The sequence below is a fragment of the Cataglyphis hispanica genome, chromosome 5 (genome assembly GCF_021464435.1).
Source record: "Cataglyphis hispanica isolate Lineage 1 chromosome 5, ULB_Chis1_1.0, whole genome shotgun sequence".
Classification (NCBI taxonomy): domain Eukaryota; kingdom Metazoa; phylum Arthropoda; class Insecta; order Hymenoptera; family Formicidae; genus Cataglyphis; species Cataglyphis hispanica.
The window spans coordinates 8,367,557-8,391,061 of NC_065958.1; the positions used below are offsets into that span (position 1 = coordinate 8,367,557).

A 23,505-nucleotide genomic window follows, 5' to 3' on the forward strand; every position below is an offset into this window, starting at 1 on the left:
GTATGTATGTATGTATGTATGTATGTATGTATGTATGTATGTATGTATGTATGTATGTATGTATGTATGTATATATATATATATATATATATATATATATATGCATAAGATTCTTATTCCGTCTCGAAAAGTATGAAGATTACATTTCTTGTAATGGGCAGCGTTTACATGTTAACAGAGCTATAAGAAAAATATTCTACAACATTTTGTTGAAAGAAGAATAAAGAAAGTCTTTTATATAGTTTCTATTTAACAAAATATTAAAACACAACTTACTAAGTTGTACATACATTTTGTAAAAAATAAGAGGCAAAAGAATAGTTATATTCATTTATATTTGAAAAATGTCTTTATAACAATATCACAGATGATATACATTATCAAGTATATAATTATATGCACGAGAAAAATCATATGCAATCTTTATTATCATTTCTATTAATTACAATGTTATAGTGTAAATAATTATCATTATTTTCTTTACAAACACATACACACAATATATTATCATATATAGTATGTGTGTTTGTGAGTATACTTTGTATACTTATAAGTCGCCATTTCTCTATCAAATTTGTAGAACTGCGCTCTATTGTCACGAGTGATTGATAATACGATATTAAAATATTGTATATATTTGTATCATACAATAAAAAAAATAATACATATAAACATTTCTGTCACAATCCAAATGTATAATAGTAACAATTGGGCATTATATTCATTTTTGTTTAAGCAAGACACTTTGTTTAATAAATTTAAATGATTTTGTTTCTTCGTTGTCGAGCAAAGCAAGCTTTGCGAATTTCGAGATATTATTTCGCATTTCATTTCATATTTTGTCTGAGATTATTCTAGCTACATTAATTTTTCAAGCAATATTTGCCATTTAAAAGAAAAATAATATACGTATGTTACTTTTTCATTCGACTTGTATTGCTATTTCCCTACTTGTCCCTGATACAATATCAAATTTACATTGTTAATATTGTAAAAATTATATATGTATATATGGTGTTATATATAATTTTTACTATAAATTAATATATATACATTTTTTACATATAATTTTTAATTGTATAGATGGCAATTAAAAAAAAAATCCTACCTAAATTATAAGAAAATTATATACATATATATTTTATTTCTCATTTTCTTTTAATGAATATATCAAGAAAAATGATTATTTATTATAGTTTTCAATTTTTAATATATATATATATATAATATATGAAAAAATCGTATATGCATTATTCCGGGCTACGCTTCGTTTGATGTTACGAAAATCGGTGCGTTTGACCAATCAGAGCATGCTAACTCTTATATGGGGTGCGTTCGGAAATTCTACTCCTGAGATAAAGTAGTATTGAATTGACAAGAATGACAAGGAAATCTTTGCTCCTTTTCTTCCGATAATTCATTATATCAGTCAGGTATGTATATCGTAATGTTATTATTAATAATCGTATACAGATTTATTCATATTTAATACATATATGTGATAATTATATTTACGATTAGCGTTAATTTTTTAACAGTGATAATTTCTTATTTTAGCAAAATGAGTTCCAGTACCCTTACTGCAAGAGCAGAGCAATACTTTTATAGTATTAATCCTATAGCTCAGAGAATTGGTGAAGATATAACCGCGACGAAGGAAGCTTATGAAGGGTTATGGAACACCTTGAGCACAGCAGAGCGCAATCAAGCTATCAATGAAACTATAATTCAGCCTGAGGTAGCTTTAAAGTATACCTTGAAGAAGGTCGAGTTGACTAAAGAATTACCAGAATGGTATCCAAAATTGCGCATACAGACGGGAATGAAATATGTTATAGATGAAACTGGTTCTGTAAGTAACAATGTTGCTAATGTTTATGAAATATTAAATATATATAACTAATTGATAATTTATTTCTCATTGCAGACATTACGATGGCGGGACGAGCACTCTGCGCCATTTTCATTTATGACTCAGTCACAGATGAATCTCAATCTTATTGATTCTAATGAAGATGTGAAATCTAAATCGATGAGAACCTATTTCGGAGAGTCGCCACATTTTTCGAGTCCTGTGAAGGCACAAAGAAGCAACCCTTGTTCAATGAATAACAGCTACAACTCTGCACACCAAATCAGCTGTTATCAGACGGATTGCTACACCACTAGTCTATTCGAAAATAGTCAATGTAGCGATTTATTGACAAATAGACTTGATAGCGAACATTCTGAGAGTATATTTGCTAAACTGATTAATAAAACTTCTTTGTTGAAATTACAAAGTAATATCGAGGATGATATGGAAAGTTTGATGAGGGAAAGAGATTCTGATACAGATAAAAGTCAATCGAATACTGTGGTAATGTCGCGAACAAAGTCGAGCGATATAAACGAGTCAACTGCTCTGTTAGAAACACCTAGTTCCTACAGCAGTTTTCAATCATCCCAATTAAATCAAGAAGAGGAAGAGAGAAGTATACCAAAGACTGGATTTGAGTTTCTTGATAATTGGTAAATTTATTGCATTATAGGAATAACTTAATTTTCTCTGCATGCGCTTTTATTATATAAAGGATATTTCCATAATATTCTAGGAATATAAGATTAGGAACTAGGAATATAATTTGATATGTAGATACAGATATTTGAGCAATGTATTTGATCTGCTTATTGCTGCGTGTTGTATAAAAATGATCAATGAATGTATGTGTAAGTCAAAGTATATTTATGTACAAGAAAATGGAATATTTTTTTAGTATCGAGATTTTTTAATACGATTTTTTATATTTTATATTTTATAACTTAATTTTATTTTTACGATATATTACCAGATACCATTTACATATATAACAGATGATATAAAGAGGATTATAAATAATCTTCAAAGACTGAAAAAAATAATTTCCAGTAGAATATTTATGATCTCTTAAAAGACCTAAGCCTATCTAGATTTTGATAGACACACAACTATGTTATGTATTGCTTAGATATTGAACAATATGTAATCAGTTTAAATTTGTTACCTTTTTTATAGAATTGTATTTTATACTATTAATATTTCATATATAGTATGAACTTACGAACAAATAAATATGCTTAATATACTCTAAGTGTTTGATCACTATTTACAAGCAACAATTTAGCTCAAACAAGTTTATGTAAATCGTCGATTGTGATTAATATATATGAATACATTATCACATGAGTTATCACATGAATACAATAACTTACTTTTTTCATATATTATCATATTTCCATAATATATGTCTGTGTCAATTATATCACAAATCACAAATGATTCGCTTTTTTTGATTCTCAAAATTTTCTCAAATTCAATTAATTAGCGCCGTCTTATAAACTTCATTTCTTATAAACTTCATCATTTTCAAAAAGATTCATCTTGTTGACCCTTCAAGTAGTCCAGAATCCGGATAACCAAACTAGAAATATCAGATTATATTTATAAAAGATATGAGATAAAATTATAAAAGATCTGTGTCATTCTGTGTATATTATATCACGGCTATTATACCTTCAGTGCTAGGTGACTGTATGATTGTTATATTTTCATCACCGCTGCCATCCCGAGCGATTTCGGATGTCCGGTAATACCTGAGCATGTTCCCTCTCGTTTCGGAGAGCGAGCATATTCCTCGTAAATCTGTCGTCTTCATTATTCGTTTGGCCTCTGATTTGCGCTCGAAGGGTGACATCAGTATCAGATGCCGCTTCGACGATGTTCGAACTGAAACTTAAAAAAAAATCAATGGCAATGATTTTGAAATCAATTTTGCTTTTACAAATTGCGTTGAATATAGCAAAGAAATGGTTCTATATTGATATCAACTCTTGTATTTTACTGTCCATCTATATAAATAAAAATTGAATGGATGTCAAAGTGAAGAATCATATATATTTCTTTTTTGCGTAATACATCGATATGAATAAATTTTTTGTAAATCATTTTATTCTCTTTTATGTTCAATAGTATGGATTAGTAAAAATATAGCGAAAAATTTCTTAATCCTGAATTAATAAATATATATATAATTTATTTTCATGTACATATATATATCTTATATTTTCACAAAATAGATTTTATGACAATGGCTGAAATTTACAGCTATTTTTTTTATTAATCCACGAATCGAAAAGAGAATTTTTTTAAGCTTCTTTGTACGTCTCCTGTGTTTTAGTTGTATTATGCAATATTATATTATTTGCTCACCATTTGTATCGTTTTTATCTCCTGATGCACCCTTACATGTGTTTTTCGATTCCTTCGATGGTCTGTCAGACAATGCGGATAAACTTCTCGAAGCGATGGCTGGCTGTTGATTACCGTCATTGCACGACGATCCCCGAAACACATTCGGTAGAGATTTACCTTTCGGTTTCAACAAGGTGATTTGCGGAAAGCAAGAACCTGACAACGAATTTATTTAAAATGTTATTTTAAAATATTATTTTTAATAATGGTATTTATTAAAGAATATTAAAATGAGAGAAACACGCTCTTTCTTCAACATACATTTTGCGGAAGTTGCAACAACTTTTGAACCGCCGCATTTATCTTTTCGTCCTCTGGAAGGACTGCATTGCCCGTATCCCGAACATCTCTGTCCGTCTAAGCAATCCTGGTTTTCAGAGGGTATCGAATGCCTCTCGTCACTTGTGTTATTATTTCCATACTGTTCCACAGCTTGACGTTCCAATTCCTGTAATATGATAACATGTATCATTGCGAGATACTCCGTTTTGTATGAAAGATATTCGAACAAAGATAAATTGGAAAGAAAATATGCTTCTGCAGGAAATTAAATAAATATCCAATCTTCGACGTCAAGCTCATGAAAGAGATTGAATCTTTTCTATTATAAAATACCGATTGACGAATAAAAACTATCAAAATGGAAAGAACTCACGATATAAATTCGATCCTTGATTTTAAAAACTAGGAGAATAATTTTACACAATTCTTAAATTTTTATCAATTCCTTCTGATTCACCCATTTTTTTCGCGAGGCTATCTAGCTACCAGAGAGATTAATATTCAAATTGCCTGGTATTTGAGAGCTAGCGATTCTTCCGAATTTCTGTACTGCTCCATCGCCTGCTGTTCGAGCTCGTCGTATCTAAAGTTAATTGAAGAAAAATGGTTATCAATTATCTTAAATTTTCAAACAAAGTGATAGAAAATAAAAAATAAAATTTTATTATTACCTTTCCTCGAAAACATTCTCCAGGGCCGCTCCGCTCGAGGTATTCGCCAGAACGTCTCTATAAAGCGGCCGTTTCGTCCTCCTATTCCTCTCTTCGGCATCCGAGGTTTTACATCTCGAGCTGTCGCTGCCGAAAATTTTATTTCTCGATCTCGAAGTTTCGGATGACTTTTGTTGACCTTCAACGGTAGTTCTCCAGCTGGTGCCGGCTCCTCTACAGCATTCATATTTTCCCTCAAAGCTACGCAGTTCAGACACCAGTGCGTTTACAGTCACAACCTCCTTTGCTCCCCTCGAACAGCGATCCCTATCAAACCATTGCATCTGCACGTTGCGACCAGAAGTTCTCAGGCTCTGTTTGGACTCGAGGAGGAAGGGTTGCTGAGCGGTGCCCTTTGAGCGTCGCGTCTTGATATTATTTTTCGTCAATAGTATGAGATTGTTAAAGTCAACCCCTTGACTCTTCCGTTTCGGTATCGGCTCCTGGTATAGCTCCATTGGTCGTTGGTACACTGGTATGGATGTCGTCGGACTCGGTTGGGTGCAAGGCAAAAATTTCTCGTATATCTGCCAATTATACAATACGCCACTTCGTCAGAACATTTTAAGTTTATACGAAGATCTAAGAAATTTTACAATCGACGCAAATATAATGTCACGCGCCGATCAATTTCTGGCAATTAATAATTATTACAATAATAATAAAATTCTTCTAAAAGTGTATAATAATTGTAGCTTGAATAATTGAATAGTTATATAATAGGAATAATTGATAAGATAAATATTCAGAATTTAATGTATTGTAATAATTATGATTATTCGAGATGAATCTATACTTCTACATATTTAATTGATAAAATTCTCAAATTTTTCTCTGAACTGTTTTTATCGAAAAAAATACCTGCAAGGGACGATGGACGATTGAAGCGTCGTTAATCGACCTCAAGGATGTGCAGATCGGCAGAGGAGACGAAGAGGATGCTGTTAATTGTAATTGCACCGGCGGTGCGACCCTTTGGATCCATTCCTGAGGCGAACGGAACATGTTCGTTTCGGTTGCTGGCAATATAGACATTCTGGTGTTCTATATATAAAAAAATCGCAAAGAATAAATTATTAATACGAGATTTCATTCTCATAGACATTTTGTTTACCGGAAAAACAGTCGTCGCGATCTCGTGTTGTGGTCTATTGTAAGGAAACAGCTCGCTCTGATAATTTCGGTCGTTTAGCGAGGGAAAATAACGTATCTGACAAGCTCTGCGTTCCTTATCACTATTCATGCTATAGCTTGTTATTGAAGGTAAATTGGATTTCGGAAAGAATTCTGGCACTTCGGCGCTTAAAACCGGTGGCGGTGGTGGCGGCGGTGATTGCAGAACTCTTCGCTGATATTCCGTTCTTAGAATCAGAGGCTGATACTGTAAAGTGCAGTAAAATTGTTGTTGATGATGCTGGACGGCGGGCTGCGTTTGCCGCGCGATTTGCTGGCAATTCTGCCGGTTTTGCTGCTGCTGTTGCTGAAACTTTTCGGGCTTCCATATGTCGCGCACGACGTCGCTCCTTATACGAGACTCCAGTTGCATTTCCGCAACGGTTTCGACGGTGTATCGACGAAAACGAGCGAATAATTCAGTCGACTTCTCTTGTGGTCCTGATAACGCGATATACGCAGCCAGAAATATAAAGAGTGAGACAATTTAAAAAAAAATTAATTTTATATAACAACAGTAATTAATAAAAATATTTGATTTCTAGATAGAATAAACCAAGAAAAATATGAGACAATTAAAAATTGTAATTTCTATTGCTTTTTCAATTAAGGATAATATATAGAAATGTATAATTTATTTCTTATATCGTTAACTTATCTATATATAAGAATATTGCTTACTGTTATTGGTTTCAGATTTGTGAGTTGGAAGTAATTCTTCATGTGATCCAACCTTCTTGTTTTTCTTCGGACTGATTTTCTGACGTCGCTTTCTCGAGCCTTCGTTCCAATTTGATTGGAAACTTGAGCAAACTTCGCTTTCCCTCCTGACGGTGTTACACTTCAGTATTGGTATTGCTGAGCTTTGCATATTGAACATACTGTTAATGTGAGATATGAAAATCTGATCGCAAATTAAATAATTAATTATAATTTATACCCTTATATTGCTCTTCAATTAATTTATTATATTTATCATCCTCTTATTAATTATTATCATATAGAAATATACTATTAATTATGAAATGATAATTAATTTCTCGATATTTTTGTCTCTGAGAATTTCTCGCGCGGAAAGGAGGGCGGGAGAGGGAGGGAGGGAGGGGAAGAGACCTTAGGAATATAAATAATAATACAGAAGTGCTAAGACGAACTAACGGTTCCCGATGCGATCGCGTGCAGTTCGGTGAGATTAACTGGGCGAAGTGTTCTTGAACTTCAGGAAGCATCCACGGTTCCATAGCCTCGGTAGTTGAACGGAAGTGACGAGGGCCGCTATCCGACGATTTACCGTCGTCCGATCTGTATATTCCCTCGTATTGCTCATCGTACTCATAATTATCGTATTTTGCCAAGCGCGATTCAGAGATGACGTTTCGGATGAGTCTCGGACGATAATCACTATTTTCTTGATACTTCGCGATTACCTCGCAACTCTGACATTAACGATAAGTTATCATTATGCCAGAATAGATTTCTCCTCCCTTTATCTCGAAGGTCTCAAGTATTACGGTAGTTTTTTCACCTTCAATCGACAGTATTTTTGTTATTTTTAATATACGATGTATACGAGATATTTACGAATTTAATAAAATAATTAATTAAGTAATGATCTTTTTCTTTCACATATATAAAATATCCTCAAATGGCGATAGGCAGCGATCGATACTGATAAAAAAACGTTCGGAATAATGGATAATGCGGTACTTTGGATATCTATCGGATACTCGAAAAAGAGTATCTCTGTTGAGCGTCTCACTTGAATCCAGAGGGAATGATTTAACTTTCGGAAGGGATCCTCAGGATCGTAGGTCCAGACCTTGTCGGCGATCAGACTGATATTTGCGTAGGCGCTATTCAGGAGCTCGTCGTCGTATGACGGAAGTGGAGATATCATTATCTGTACATTATAACCGATCGATCAGATATTCCGATAAGAGGCCAATAAAAACTTTTGCGTTACTAGCTTCCTCTCGTAGTTCCGTGTTCCACAAATCGATCGAAAATTCGGTTTCAAATTAATAAATGCAATAAATAATAATAATAATAATAATAATAATAATAATAAATAATAAATAATTATTAATATTCGTTGCCGTATTGTATACGGAATGAAATCGGTTTTGACAAAAGTATTGGAGCCATATAAGAGATGAAGATCGAAAATGTGTTCACGATTTATCGACATAGCAGATAGTGAACTTTCTTCAGGCGCCTTTAAAAAATAATGCGACAAATTTTTTTTTTTTACTCAAATTTAACTAAATACTTATATATTTAAATTTGACAATTGTATTTTTAAATAAAAAGATATTTGTAGATATTATGCGATGTATACTAAGAAAAAAGATAATTAATGATTTATGCACAAAGAATTTTAAAGCAACTTGATATATCGAAAAATTCTAAACTTTTGATAACTTAAAATAATAATTTAAGGGGAAAAAAAGGGATTAATAAAGGCACACAGTAGTTTTTACAAATTTGTCATCTCTATTAAAAATTATGGTCGATGATGATAAAGTAGCACGCACTCGCGCACGCATTCGCACTTTTGTACAACTTACTCACATACGCAAGAGTTTTATTTACAGGATGAGAAAGATCGCAGACAGATCTGTCATAATTTACAATGTAAACGTATCTCAAGCGAGCCGTTACTCGCAAAATTGCAAAAATAAGCAAAAAAAAAAAAAATCAGTCTGGTAGAGTCTGCGAGAAGCAGGTACTCTCAGGAACGCTACGACGGCATTATTGTCTCTCTAACGAATACAAATTGAGCACGAAATCGTCACGACAATTACATTAACTAATATAATCCTGTCAGCGATAGTCCGATTATCGTTACAATTCGAGTAATATTGGTATAGTGAAGTTATTTCTTATAATGAGGGAAGACAAACTCTTTCTTCCTTCTCTTGGCAGACGTTCTTTCAATCAAAATGCATTTTTTTCGATTGAATGGCTAAGAATGGCTTTGACGTATTTCGAAAAATTGTAAATTTAACAAGTATTATTCAAATCATATCTTAAAACTATTATAATTTTGGCAAATTTAAATTTTATTTACAGAATAATGGATTTTACATTAATAATGGCGTTTTTATTACCGTGAAAAATATTAATATAATTTATAACATTGAAATTCAAACTCATCGAGATAGTATTTTTCTACTTATCGAATTGCAATACACGAGAGATATTCACAATTCTGTTACTAATTTCTTTTATATATAGTTTTATCTTTTATTATTATCAAGAAATTAATTTTTAAAACATAATTATAAAATAATACATTTTTAATTATATATAAGAATAAAAAATATATTTAAAGACTAAATTATTTAGAGAATATGTATGCTGTAATTATATATCTCAAAGGTTTTCTCGTATTGCAATCTAAATAAATAAAAACGTATAATAGTTTTAATCTCTGATTTAAATATTATTCTGAGGTAAGAATGCTTATATGCCACGCATACACACATACGCATGCATACATTTAGCCATTTAATCAATAATTACAATGTATGCGACTGTATCGAGTGTATATCTGATATGGCTGTTTAGGATATATACAAAAGTTGCTAGGTAATTAGATTACCTTGATGCCTAGTCGCGTATTTTTTCATTTCGTAATTAAAATGACATTCAACGTAAATTCGCATGATCCTGTTTCGTTATTAATATCGCGTACGATCGTCCGAGATGCATGAGATACGAATATGTTTCCCGCAAATTGAGCATCAATATTCATTTAATCAAAACCAATATTATTAGTAATATTAATATTGCACGAGTTTACGTAATTTTATATTAATATTAAATAATATTAATTTTAATTTTAATTGCAATCGATATTAATCGATCATTAGTCGCAAGAAAAGTTTTGTGCAATTCGACCGATCGTATAACCGAGAGATAAACATTTTGCGAACGAGTTGTTTTGATTAGAAACGTATCATTCAATATTTACAAACATTTGCGAAATAAAAGAGTACGATAAAGAATAACGAGTCTCTCTTTCTCTCTCTCTCTCTCTTTCTTTCTTCGAGAAAAATTACATTTTATGGCAAGATGATCGCGCGTTTGGCGCGGCATCTCGCTGCAACGTCGTAAATGTTGCAACGATTTTTCACCAATAACACTTAAACTCTACGTTTTAAAATCGGCACTTTTCTTAAACGCGTTCTCGACTTCTCGCATGACTCAAGATCATCCAAAGCCCGATGCCTGGATATCGCGATTTATATATACTATTGTTTTACAAATGTCCAGCTAGTTAATTAAACAGCAACATTTCTACGTCGTAGATTTTGCCGTTTTTCAGACAAGGAGAATCTTTACAATCTTCTCTAAAAAAATTTTCAAGATCACTAAACTAGATTATTAGTTAGTTTACTAAATTGTCTCAGCACCTTTCGTGAGATTGTTTCAAACGTATTCCTCGGACGGTTTGGGAATATTTGCCGGTAATCTAGGTACTCGACTGGTACTGTCCGGTAATTCGGCAATATCGATGAAGACACCGACGAGGCTCTCGAAGTTGGGTCTCCAATTGAGCAAATAGTCCCAGCTAAGAGCATCTTCAGCGGTGATGGTGGTGGTGGTAGTGGTAGGCGAGCCGTTGTTGGCATGATTGCCGTAGAGCAGCCCTCCCATATGGGTCGATAGATCGTCGTCCGAGGCGACGAGAGTGCTGAGAGAACCGCGAAACGAGCTATCGAAGCCATCATAGTTGCTGACAACGTTCGGCGGTAATGGTGGTTTCGTCGACGGTGACGACTCAACGTTGCTCCTGCTACCCTGAGGTCCGCTACCCTCGTCATCTTGCTTCGCGAACAGGTTGTCGGATCGCTTGTCACCTACCAGCGAACCGTTGTCGTATTCGATCTCCGAGCATGTAAAGCTGTCGTTGCCGCTCTCGTCGGTGGTCGACGAATTTCGTCGCTCGAGTCTCTCCGCAGGTGGTGTATGACGTCGATGATGATGCAAGGGTCCATGAGCGGATGGACCCCGTGCCTCGCTAGACGAACTCACGGCGTCCAGGGTGGAAACTAGACTAGACGTTCTCGGGCGAGAATTCAGTCGCTCGATCTCCTCCGCGGTGAGACCCATTGGGCCCGAAGATACATTGTTCACTGAATTCTCATTATTGGATTGCGGAGCCTTCCTGCTGGCGGTCGAGCCCGACAGCTGACTCATGATGGGTGAGTTCAGGCTCCTCTCACTGTTGGAATTCAACGCGTCTTTGCCGACACCACCAGACGAGGATGTGGTGGCCAGCAACGCGCTTTGCAGCGGCTTCCCGCTGATGTCATGAAGCGTAAGAATCCGCGGTTGTTGAGCGGATAATTCGCTGCTGGGTGAAAGTCTCGCTAATGGGGTACTTTGGAGTAGTTTCGGCGCCGGTCCAGGTGGTTGGTTCACATTGGGCGGCGGCATAGCTCGCGGTGGAAAGGGCCCGGTATGACGATGTTGCTGTCCCGTGTGCTTATGATGATTGCTATAATTACCTGTGCGGAAAATTGCAACTTAAATCGATAGCATAACATATCACATTTCTTAATACATATAAAAAAAAATTTTTAATTTAATATTTTTGTACATATTTTATAGATTTAAAGCTTAGATTTTATCACTTTTCTTTATAACTCGAGAAAAATTATTTTATTCATTATTAAATTGTCATTGTAAAAATATTTTATCTATGGCTTTAAAATTAAACAATATAGTTTATATTTAAATTAATTTATTTCTACTTTGAACTTTTTAATATCTCTCGTCAATTGTTAAAACTATAAATATATACTATAAACTATAAATTATAAATATAAAACTATAATAACAATTGCAGTCTTCTTTTACCTAAAGGAGGTGGAGTGGCCTTATATTTTCTCATGCCGTCGCGATAGCCCTTATAATGATACACGATGTCGATGTCGCTGGGAGCGATTGAGCTAGCGTTTTCCAGATCGTAGTGTTCCGGGATGTCGGGTTCCGGATTATGCTCGTGCGAATGTAAAGAAGTCTGTGCAGGAGGTGGCAGTGGCGGGTGTTCGTCACGAATAGGCGGTGACTTGGTGACCTCTCGCTCGATGATGTCGGGTCGTTGCGGTCGATGTTCGGTAGTGGCGTTGATCTCGCGCTCCTTGTACTTTTTCGAGATTAATTCAGGCCCCATGTGACCCACACCGCGCAGATCCGACGTGTCCGAGATGTACGTGTTTTCGTGTCGGGACATGAGATTGTCGTTCCCGGCGCCAACCAGCGAATTACCGGTCATGATGGCATTCGTGTTCTTGTTGACAACCGACGGCGGCGACTTTTCTTTGTTCTGTCGGCGCAGTCGAAATACTATGAAGCTCACTAGCATCGCGATCAGCAGAATGACGAAGAAGACGATGACCAGAGTGATGCCAATACTAAGAGGATCTGCGGTTGCGGCTGCACTGATGCCGATTGGTCCTCTGCAGCCGGTACTCACTTTGCCGTGATACAATGTATTTTTGAAAATGGAACCGGAGCCGTTGAACGGCTGCACTTCGTTATTGATGGTAAAGTTAGCTAGACAACCTTCGAAGTTTTTCGAAGTATCAGCGCTATGAGCGTAATAGAGATCCCGGTTAACTCCGCCAATCGACAGAATAGATAAGTAGGGATCAAGAAAGTCGTGAACACCCGCCGAATCCAACTCATCACCTCTTACGATACCATCAACCAGTAGTCTTAATCCTCCGGTATAGGCATGGAGAGTCAAATTATGCCAATGTCCATCGGCGAATCCGCGCTCGATGTTTATTGACATGTTCACTGATGATCCGAGTAGAGAAGTGTAAACCAGCTGATTGTTACGAAGCTGAAATATAGAATAGTCAATTGAGTCACAAAATAAAATTGACTTCTATTTACTTTTATATATTTTATATATTATCATTTATTTTTCTAATTTATTTATATTCTGAGAAAGTCAAGAAAATAAGAGAAATTATAAAAAAGTCAACAGTTAATAAAACTCTTAAAATTGAATGTTGTTAAAATATAAATCTTTTAATAATAAAAGATGCCGTTTCAGATGTGCCTCACCTCTACGGATGTAAAATGCTTATTAGTCGCAGCGTATATTAAGATACCATCTGGTTTTACAGTACGGAACATCAGACCAATCGTCTTGGATGGAGAGGAGTTTGTTATAAAGTTTGTGTCATCGATAAGATCACGCCTAACGCGATTCGTATACCACATTGTCGAGCCACCATAGATATACTCCAACAATTGCATCCTTTTGTGTTTTTCCGAAATCTGCGTATGAACAATATCAATTATTTAAATTCAAAATTATTCAAAAATAGCATGAATAACATCGGCAAAATGTAATTGTGATATATAGCGTGTTTCACAAATATTATAATTAATCTATTAATTAAACTTCCAGAAATTATATTGATAATTTCTTGATTTTTTAAATTAATGTCACGATAATATTGCTATGATATACTTGATATTATTATTTTGTTATTATATTTATTATATTATTAAAAAATACGTATTACCTTATTATATTTATAATTAATTTTAATTAATTTATAACACACACATATATATTGTATATAAAATAAAATAAAATTAAATATACTTGTTTTTACCTTAAACTCGATAAATCCTCCCTCGCTCAATGTGATGGGGTCCATGGCACCGTGACAGTTGGGCGCTGTTAAAGATCCGCATTGACATATCACTTGGTGCCACTTGTCGTAACATCGCGCGCCTGCACCGCAGATGGAAGTGGTGTCCTTTTCGTCTCTTAAGCAAGGACTTCGCTGCGATCTCACGCACGTGGACTTGACGCCGCGCGACGCTAGCGGATTCGTCAGATTCAGGGCCCTTCCGTTTATCGACACTGAATGAATGCAACCTACAAAATCGTCGGAATGCACTTGACCGGGACGTTCTAGTACGGGATCGGCGTTCTCCAGACCACCCAGTAGAAGAGGATTGTTATTGAAGTTCAGAGTCCTGCAAATATATTGAAAATATCCATCATTAAGATTCTCGCAATTAAATTAACTTTGAATGTAAAATGCTATTAAACATTGTATATATCCTTGTTTTATCAGTGAAAAATCACAAAAAGTCCTAACCCGGTTGGGCCCACGTCGGCTGCATAACAGGTACCATCGCCAGGTCTACAATCGTCGCAGACATCACCATGTTCCCTGCAAACGGACACGCTAAGCGAGACGACCCTGCCATTTCTGGTCGCGGTGACCTTGCGCCACTCGCCGTCCGATACCGGTTTCTCAGTCTTGATGGCGACGGTGGTGATCGCGCTTCTGGCACCGCCATACGAAAAGATCACTCGACCGTTAACCAACTCTAGTACGACAAAATCCGAGCGGCCGCCTGTCTGCGGCGCATAATTGTACAGCAATAAAGCGTCCGGCTTCGTGGTGGCGAACACGATGGTGATGTCGTTCGTGTTGGAGTCCAATGCTGGGAATGTCATGTATGACAGCTCGTCGAAGCCGAAGGTCGAGCGCTCGCAATGTCGTCCATAGCGACCTTCGGGACAGCTGCATCGATATCTGCGCGCGACAATTTTATTTCTTTCATTTTCTTTTCATATAAAAAATGTCAATATTCCAAAAAAAACGCACACTAATATAAAAATTATTGTATTTATATATATAATATATTTTATAGCGTATATTATAATATATTAGTGCAGAGTATATATTTTAAAAATATCTTATCTTGTATAAAAATTTTCTCTGTAATTCTTAAAAAATGGATGATAATTATGTGTGCGTGCTCATTTATGTATATGCATAACTAAAATATTATGATTATATATAATTAAAGGATCAACGAACCCAGGTTTCTCTCCCACGCACAAACCACCGTATAGACAAGGATTCGGTCGACAAGAGTCGGTGATTGCCTCGCAGTGATTTCCCCTATAGCCCGCTCGGCAGAGGCAGAAAAAGCTAAAGCTATCTGGGCTGTTTCTGCACGATCCCCCGTTTCGACATGGATTGCTGGCACACGCGTCGCCTCTCTCGAGCTCGCATAGTTTGCCGTCGCGATCGATGGGACAAATGCATTGGAAATCGTATCCCAAACGCCGACATTGCCCTCCCTAAAAAACAGAATATGTTATGCGAAAATTTGCGCTTGATATCGATTTTTATGGAAATCCAAAATTGTGTGTTAAAAGAAAAATTGTAAGTTAAAAGAAAAATATTCAGAAATTTCTCGTCGATTTGAATATACGCTATATATATATTGTTTACATACATATATTATTTATCTATTCACAAATCAATCTTTGAGACTCGTACTTATATTTATTGTTGTTAAATTAAAAATAGATGTATTATATAAATATATAATAATGTCGAGTGCATTCAATTCTATTACGTATGTTGAATTCTATTCTATATTTTAAATTTTTTTCTGGTGAAATAATTTTCTAATTTTGACCAGTGCTCACCAACAAGCAAGGATTCGGTGAACACGGATCCTGCCTTCTCTCGCATTTGTCGCCGGTGAAGCCGTCCCGGCATTTGCAGATCATCTCGTGCATCATTCTGGGCGATGTTAGGATCAGTGCCTGGCTGTCGGTGATTCTGGCATCGTCGTATATGGCCAATCTATCGCTGCAGCTGCCACCGTTTTCGCATGGTATGTGCTTACACGGAGAATAGCCGATGGTGAACGTGTTATCTTCGAATAGCATTTGGATTTGATCTCGATTTCGCATCAACAGGTCGGTCACTTCGTACTTGGTACGATAGCCTGAAAAATGTGATCAAAATATTGGCAAAATAGTTATCATCTTCTTATATCTGGAAATATTAATGTGTAATACAATTAAAACTAAATATAATAAAAAATATAAATATTTTAAAATATTTTTTTTGTGAATTGCGATATTACAATTTATGTTCAACTGTGTCTCATAATTAATATATAACATCGATATTAAATATGCATTTATCACACATATTTTTTGATATTCATATAATATATTCAAATTTTTATGATTTATATACATTTATGGTATTTTTAGCTTACCTTGCGGAGAGTCTACTGCCAAGTGAACATTCACATCCTGTCCGTTCTCACCGATGCTGAAAATGATAAGTGTGTCGCCGATATCAATCTTCTCCCGCAGTAGATCCAAAAGTGCTCGATAATATTGACTGAGAAAATCCTTTGCAGTCATTTTGGAAATTTGCAGAGTTATGCTGTTCTCGATTGTGGCATTCGAAAAAAGCAGGAATTCAATCGTAACCTTGGAGACCACGTCGGGATGTCGTCCGTCATTACCGGAGACGCTCAATGAGTGGCCGGTTTCTGTATCCGCAAACACAAATTAAGGGGTATCAGGAAAAAAATATAAATAAAAATATAATCGAACATAGAAAGATCGATATTCGAGAAATCAATACTAACCGAGATATCCGATATCTTATCAATATTGATTAAAATTTGCTGATATTTATTGAAAAATCAATATAACTTTTTAAAAATAAAAAAGTACATACATTAAGATTGGTCGCAAATTTAGAGATATTCAAGAGTTTAAAATTTTTCTTTTGCAATTGATAAATGTGTACCTGGTGTAATCTTATTAGTATGTAGATCACAGGCATTGGGGATACTGAGCACGCGCGGATTCGAACTCTGAAGTATCTTGCAAGAGTAAGCTCCGGTGATGTCCGGGTCATTTGGATGAACATCGGCGATCTTTCCCAACGGTGTCTTGCCGTTAAACGAGCGCACGATCACATGGACCGATCTCGGGGCGGACGGGCTGTCGTTTTGATCGGTGACAATCACGGTAACGGTGTGCTCGCTCTTCATTCGAGGTACTCCTGAGTCTTCCACTTCAACCTATATGAAGATAAACAGACATATTCAGTTTAAGAGAAGCAAGATATTTGAAATCATTTATCGTTATCATTCTATATATACTGACTATGAGATCCAGTTGTGGCATTGTTTCTCTGTCGAGACTCTTGGTTGTTCTCAGCACGCCGGAATGCTTATCCAAGGTGACCACGTCGCTTTGCCTTCCGCCGATCAATTTGTACGTGAACGGTGCGCCGTTGGGCGGCAAATCGGGATCAGTCGCGCTCAAAGTCATCACACTAGTACCAGCCGGCTCATTCTCGCTGACGTAACCGATCACTTCTGGCGGGTCAAAGACCGGTCCGTTGTCGTTGATGTCAAGCAATTCAATGTGCACCATCGCAATGCCAGTCTGCGGTGGCGAGCCGGTGTCAATCGCGCCGATTGTCAGATCGTAAACGGGCACAGTCTCGCGATCCAGCTGTTTCGCCGTCTCGATATCACCAGTCTGCGGATCGACCTTAAACGCTTGGCCGTGATTACCGCCGATGATGGAATACGAGAATTGATTGTTTTGCGGCTTGATGTCCTTATCAATGGCGCGAACAGTGACGACGCGCGTGCCGTAGACGGCACCTTCCGATACGCTTGCATCGTAAGAGTTTTGCAGAAATTCGGGCGGATCATTACCGTCCTGAATGGAGATGATCACCTGCGCCTCGTCGGTGTCGTTACCGCGTATACCGCCGCCGTTCTTCGCCATTACCGTTAGCACCACGCGATTCTGCGTCTCGCGATCGAGTCGACGCGATACCCGAATGACGCCGGTCTCCGTGCCGATAGAAAAACCGCGGTCGTTGGAGGAGCCCACGAAAAGATAATACACGCGACCGTCTTCGCCCGAGTCTTGATCGGTTGCCTGGACCAGACCAACTGATGTGCCGACGTCCGCGCTCTCCGACACGTCCATGTGAAATACCGGTTGAATAAACTTTGGATAGAATTCGTTTACGCCGGTGATATGCACCATCACGGTCGTGAAACCGACCATCTGCGGATTTGAGTCCGGATTAGCCGCGACAATATCAAGACTATATTCGTTCAACTCCTCGTAATCGAAGCTGGTATCTGACATAATTTCGCCTGTTTCCTCGCGAATGCTAAAGTGATCCTTGCCGCTACCGCCGAGAATCTTGTACTGCACTACAGCGTACTTAGGAGAGTCGATGTCCTGGGCGACTACCTGAAAGTGCATGGAAAAAAAGAAAATTTACAATGATTCCCTCCAATTATACCCTCAAATTAAAGAGGAATATTAATATATGCGGATACTTTTTTTCATTTTAATTTTTAGAATTTTTTTTATTTTGCTAATGTATTATATAATTACATCCAAAAATAATTATTTTCCAAATCTAAGAAAAAGAACAATTATTCAAAGTTTAAATATATTTTCATTCACCATCGAAAATGGCAGAATTATCAAAAATGTTCGAAAAAGATTAATCAAATTTTTGGATGAACATACCTTGTAAACAAAACTGTCGGGCGGCGAGTTCTCTGATAAAAACGCCTCATATACGCTCTGATTGAAAGTTGGAGGATTGTCATTGATGTCGGAAACGTTAACGATTAAAGTGGCAACTGCCTGCTTCGGCTCGAATCCTAGATCCATCGCGGTAATATTGAGCTGATATTCTTGCACTAAATCGTAATCGAGAGGTTCGAGTATGGTAATCGCGCCAGTGATGGGATGCACGGAGAACTCGTTTCTCTCGTTGCCGGCAGAGATTTTGTAGCGTACCATACCGTTGGGTCCGCTATCGCTATCCATGGCGCTCACCGTCAAGATGGTTGTGTTGACCGGTTCGTTCTCCGGCACTCTCACCTGGTGACTGACGGCGGCAAACGTAGGTGCGTGTCGGTTCTCACCAGAGATGACAAGAGTGAGAATAACCTCGTCCCTTTGTGGCGGCACACCTTTATCAGTGGCATATACCTTCAACGGGAACACTGTGCCGATGGGGATACCATTGAGGCTCTTGCGCACGTAAACCCAGCCAGTTTGTTCCTCGATGGCAAACAGATCGCTGGTGCCATTCACGTACGTCAACGTGTAATCGACCTCCGCGTTCACGCCAAAATCGGCATCATCATGGGCAATCAGCTGGATGATACGCTTGCTCACCCCGTAATTTTCCGGTACTGGTGACAAGTAGGATTTCTGTTCGAAGCGAGGCGCGTTGTTGTTGGCATCCACCACGTTCACATGTACCACCGTTCTCGAAGACATCGGTGGTTTGCCATTGTCGGTCGCAATCACCGTCAGCGAGTATAAGTTCTCCGGCGAGGACGGTTGATTACTATGCTTGTAGCGCAGAGTGCGCTTGCTGAAGACATCGCCAGTCGCCGGGTCGACGGCGAAGAGATCGGATGGTTGAAGCAGACTGTAAGATATGACGGAATTTGGTCCCTGCTTGTCGCGATCGATCGCGGTGACCTGGCCGACGTGCGCCACCGCCGGCTGAAGCTCGGGAAAGTGGAAGTAATAAGTATTTTCGTCAAACTCGGGCGCGTTGTCGTTCTGGTCTTGAATGGTAATCGTCAGAGCAGTCTCCGTTTGCCACGCCCCGTCTGCCGCTACAACCTACAATCAAGTGGACGATACTAGATAAAAATTGTTTTAATTCAAATGTAAAATAAGCAGTGCAAATATCTTTATAAAGCAACTTTCAGGGAATTTTAATATAATTTAAGAGAGAGAGAGGAACGTAATATCTTCTAAATTTAATTTAAAAAAATTAATTTAATTATAAAAGATTTAATTTATAAAAGACATACTAATATAAATATATAAATCTAGAAAACAGTCTAAACGTTAACGTTTGTATTGTTCGAAATTTTATGCTTTATAAACATCTTTTTTCTACAAAAATATAATTTAAAAAATTTTTATTTTATTAAAATACGAAATATTATAGATTTTTTGTCAATATACAATATAAAGATGAGATTCTACCTTTAGCAAATACTCGTCCTGCTCCTCCCTATCGAGGTGTCCAATCACAGTCACATTTCCACTCAGAGTGTCGATAGAGAACTTTTCTCCCGGATTGTCGGTAAAGCTGTAACTAACGTTCGCATTTTGGCCGATGTCTAGATCGCTACTAGTGATGCGAATGACGAAAGTATTGATCTCTGCGTTTTCCGTCACGTTGACACTGAACAATCGCGTGAAATGCGGCGGATTGTCATTTTTGTCCAAAACGGTCACCAGCACGGTAGTAGTGCCGGTTAATCGCGGATGACCTTGATCTCTGGCCTCCACAATCAATTCGTAGGACTCGATCTGTGAAAAACACAAAATTAATTAAATAATTATAATGAATTATTGTATATAAGGTGTGTTATCTCAGAATTTTTAATTGATTTTTTTTATAATAATATTGTAAATAAATTATATCGTAATTATAATGCAACTGTAATTATGCATTTATATACCTCTTCGCGATCCAATTTGACGTTGGTTTCAATCTGTCCGGAATTGCCATCGATGATGAAAGTATCGGAAAAGTCATCAACCAGGTGATAGGTGACCTGACCGTTCTCGCCGGAATCGCGGTCTCTCGCGGCAACTTGGCCGACGAACAACGGCGGATACTCGTCCTCCAGCACGGTAGCGTTGTAAACGGCCGCCTCCATCACCGGTGCATTATCGTTAGCATCCGTGACATTCACCAGAAGCTGCAGAACGCTTCGCAACGCGGGCGTATCCGAGTCGCGTACCTCAATCCAGGCTTCGTAATGCGGCGCCGTCTCGTAATCGAAGCCCGATGCGACCACGACCTAAACAAAATCCCCCGTAATAATAATATCAAAAATCATTAAATTATCAAAAATAATTAAAAAAATTTTTAAACATACGCACACAATTATAAATATTTCAGCGACGAAAGAAATAACGAGTGTTACGTTAAATTAAAATCAAGAGGGGTTGAATCGAAAATACAGTTCGATCTTAATTACCTCTCCGGTGTGAGGCTCGATTCTCAGAGCGTCTCCCACGTTACCGCCAGCCATGCCATATATCAGATTACTGGCCGATCCGCTCTTCGGCGTGGTCGCGCTCAGCTTAGTGATCACCCTGCCCTCGGGCACGTCTTCGGGTAGCGTGAATCTCGTGCTAATGCTCGAGCGAAAGCTGGGAAATAGCTGCCGCTCCCACAGGTGTATCATCAGATCAGCGGTGACGTGCTGGGGCTCGGCGCCGCAGTCCGACGCCTGAATCTGTAGTTGATAAGTGACCTGGTCGCCGGCGAGTTCCTGAGCGGCGCGTACCACGCCGTTGTCGAGATCGATGGTAAACCGATCGGCATCCTTGCCCTGTAGTCGATAAACGATCCGCGAATTGTCGCCATCATCGTTATCGATCGCTTTCGCGCCGAACACGAAATCGCCTTTAAACGTAGAAGAACAAAATTTGGCATTAGCATTCTCTTAATTAAAATAAAATCGCAACAATTTAACGATCTATTTGATCGATAATCGACACGTTTATTGCCACCGTCGAGAAATCTCATTTACCGGGTTTGGTCGCGCTTGGAACGTAGGCCGTGTATCGGGGACTGGAGAAGCGGGGCGCATTGTCATTCACATCCATCACCGAGATAGTCAGATTGACGGTGGAGGCACGTGGCTCCGTTGGACTCGAATCTCGGGCTACTAAGGTCAGATGATACACGGCAGTCTGCTCGCGGTCCAGTGGCACCGTGGTGAATACTTCACCCGTATCGGAATCCACGGAAAACCGCTCCGCTTTGTCCCCAAGTAGACGATATCTGTTAGAAAAATATTGGTAAATAATTATATATATATAAAGAAGATATATATATATATATATATATAAGTATATTAAAATTAAAGTTAAAAAAAGAAAAATTAAATTAAATAAAACATTCTCGTTATGATTAAACCTGTTTGTGCGATAAGAAGCACGTAATTGCGCGTGGCGAGGAGCGAGAATGGATTGGAGGATAAAGCGCGATTAAAGGTAAAAAAAAAAAAAACGAGGCTCGTGTAAAAAAAAACGCATATGATAAGGTTTATACAAATACAGGCTATTATTCGATGGAAGAATATAAATTACCACCGAACTGTGCGATGCGAACAAAAGGCGATCTGACGGTTTCAAGTGTAACGGGCGATTATCCGAGGGACTAGCAGCGAAATGCGCCGGAGCGAGCCCGAATCTGCTTTATGTCCTCCGACTTTCCAGAAGCTTCGATCCATGACTATTGAATTTTGAGGCCCGATCAATAGCTATTGGCGATCTTCTAGACACTCGAAGCCGTTATTGTTGTGATAATAAGCAGTGTCGGCGATTACCCGTTCGAAATCTCTGCCCGTCGCTTGGGTGTCGCGGCATGAAGCAGTCGGTACGGCCGCTGCAGATTGGCCTGCGCCAATATTAAGCGCAAGGTAGCTTGCGCCGATTTTCAAACGGCTTAACCCGACCGTGTTTTTTGGCTCACACACATACACACACAGAATCACGCGCAACACATGCATGCTGCCAACACACACTCTCGCGGGCTTTCCGCAACATGTTATTTTTTTTTTTTATAGAATTATATTAATTGTATCGATGGAGGATCTACCTTATTTTTGCATTGAGTCCTTCATCCTTGTCCGTGGCACGCGGCTTGGTGACCCATGTTCCTGCGGGCATGTTTTCCATCACGCTTGCCTTGTAGTCCTGCCGAGCGAACTCGGGATTATGATCGTTCACGTCGAGGACGACGATCTTGACAATGCCCGAACCGGTAAGGGGCGGCGAACCTGCGGAGAGACGCAAAACGTGATTTTTCAGTCGTGTTGTCGTCGGAAGATCATAAAGACAACCGTCATCGCGTGTTGTCGCTCTAGCATGGTTTTTTGCGCTTTTATCGTTATTTCGCGTACCGTAACGCCACGTCGATCCCAATAGTTGGGTCAGTGGCGCGATTATTTCGCTAAATTTACGGCGTCTTTCGCGGGCCTCTTTTATGACGGTTTAAATCGATCCAAACGGAAGGTATATATAAACTAGGGCTATAATTTTAACAGAATATTATTACAGGGCTCTGTGTGTGACAGCAATCTGACTCGAAGTGATTTAGAACTTGCTCGCATTCGTCGTGAAATATATCTTCGACGAACGATATATCGACAAAA

The 23,505-nt window shown here is 38.0% G+C and overlaps 3 protein-coding genes across 3 annotated transcripts in view; 1 reads left to right on the forward strand and 2 right to left on the reverse strand.

Moving 5' to 3' along the window:
- Nucleotides 1-1,325: 1,325 nt before the first annotated feature.
- Nucleotides 1,326-3,028, forward strand: LOC126850042 (uncharacterized protein C1orf198 homolog). The gene is made up of 3 exons (XM_050592648.1): nt 1,326-1,433; nt 1,558-1,852; nt 1,928-3,028. Exons 2-3 carry the CDS (start codon nt 1,562-1,564, stop codon nt 2,513-2,515), a joined length of 879 nt encoding a protein of 292 aa, XP_050448605.1. The 5' UTR covers nt 1,326-1,433; nt 1,558-1,561; the 3' UTR covers nt 2,516-3,028.
- Nucleotides 3,029-3,249: 221 nt separating this feature from the next.
- On the reverse strand, nt 3,250-8,332 carry LOC126849576 (uncharacterized). Its single transcript, XM_050591538.1, has 11 exons — nt 8,195-8,332; nt 7,594-7,871; nt 7,117-7,316; nt 6,377-6,876; nt 6,124-6,306; nt 5,224-5,789; nt 5,063-5,135; nt 4,565-4,718; nt 4,229-4,426; nt 3,533-3,745; nt 3,250-3,440 (listed from the first exon to the last, which is right to left on the reverse strand). The coding sequence occupies exons 1-11, from the start codon at nt 8,330-8,332 to the stop codon at nt 3,412-3,414; spliced, it is 2,532 nt and encodes an 843-aa protein (XP_050447495.1). The 3' UTR covers nt 3,250-3,411.
- Nucleotides 8,333-8,908: 576 nt separating this feature from the next.
- The window catches only part of LOC126849936 (cadherin-related tumor suppressor), an 82,931-nt gene continuing 68,334 nt past the window's right edge, over nt 8,909-23,505 (reverse strand). The window contains exons 8-23 of the mRNA XM_050592364.1: nt 22,950-23,130; nt 21,877-22,130; nt 21,319-21,749; nt 20,794-21,138; nt 20,312-20,641; nt 18,821-19,939; nt 17,420-18,535; nt 17,058-17,334; nt 16,513-16,794; nt 15,929-16,233; nt 15,309-15,574; nt 14,577-15,020; nt 14,082-14,451; nt 13,522-13,737; nt 12,304-13,294; nt 8,909-11,951 (exon numbers count right to left, since the gene is read on the reverse strand). Of these exons, the coding sequence (XP_050448321.1) occupies nt 10,870-11,951; nt 12,304-13,294; nt 13,522-13,737; nt 14,082-14,451; nt 14,577-15,020; nt 15,309-15,574; nt 15,929-16,233; nt 16,513-16,794; nt 17,058-17,334; nt 17,420-18,535; nt 18,821-19,939; nt 20,312-20,641; nt 20,794-21,138; nt 21,319-21,749; nt 21,877-22,130; nt 22,950-23,130 (8,009 nt within the window). The 3' untranslated portion in view covers nt 8,909-10,869. The remainder of the gene's footprint in view (nt 11,952-12,303; nt 13,295-13,521; nt 13,738-14,081; nt 14,452-14,576; nt 15,021-15,308; nt 15,575-15,928; nt 16,234-16,512; nt 16,795-17,057; nt 17,335-17,419; nt 18,536-18,820; nt 19,940-20,311; nt 20,642-20,793; nt 21,139-21,318; nt 21,750-21,876; nt 22,131-22,949; nt 23,131-23,505) is intronic.

Coding starts and splice junctions, on each gene's coding strand:
- LOC126849576 (XM_050591538.1), bottom strand. CDS start 8,332: ATGATATCTCCACTTCCGTCATACGACGACGAGCTCCTGAATAGCGCC. Junction 4,427..4,564: donor AGGACGAAAAGATAAATGCG/GCGGTTCAAAAG, acceptor ATTCGTTGTCAG/GTTCTTGCTTTCCGCAAATC. Junction 3,746..4,228: donor AGATAAAAACGATACAAATG/GTGAGCAAATAA, acceptor TTTAAGTTTCAG/TTCGAACATCGTCGAAGCGG.
- LOC126850042 (XM_050592648.1), top strand. CDS start 1,562: ATGAGTTCCAGTACCCTTACTGCAAGAGCAGAGCAATACTTTTATAGT. Junction 1,853..1,927: donor TTATAGATGAAACTGGTTCT/GTAAGTAACAAT, acceptor TTCTCATTGCAG/ACATTACGATGGCGGGACGA.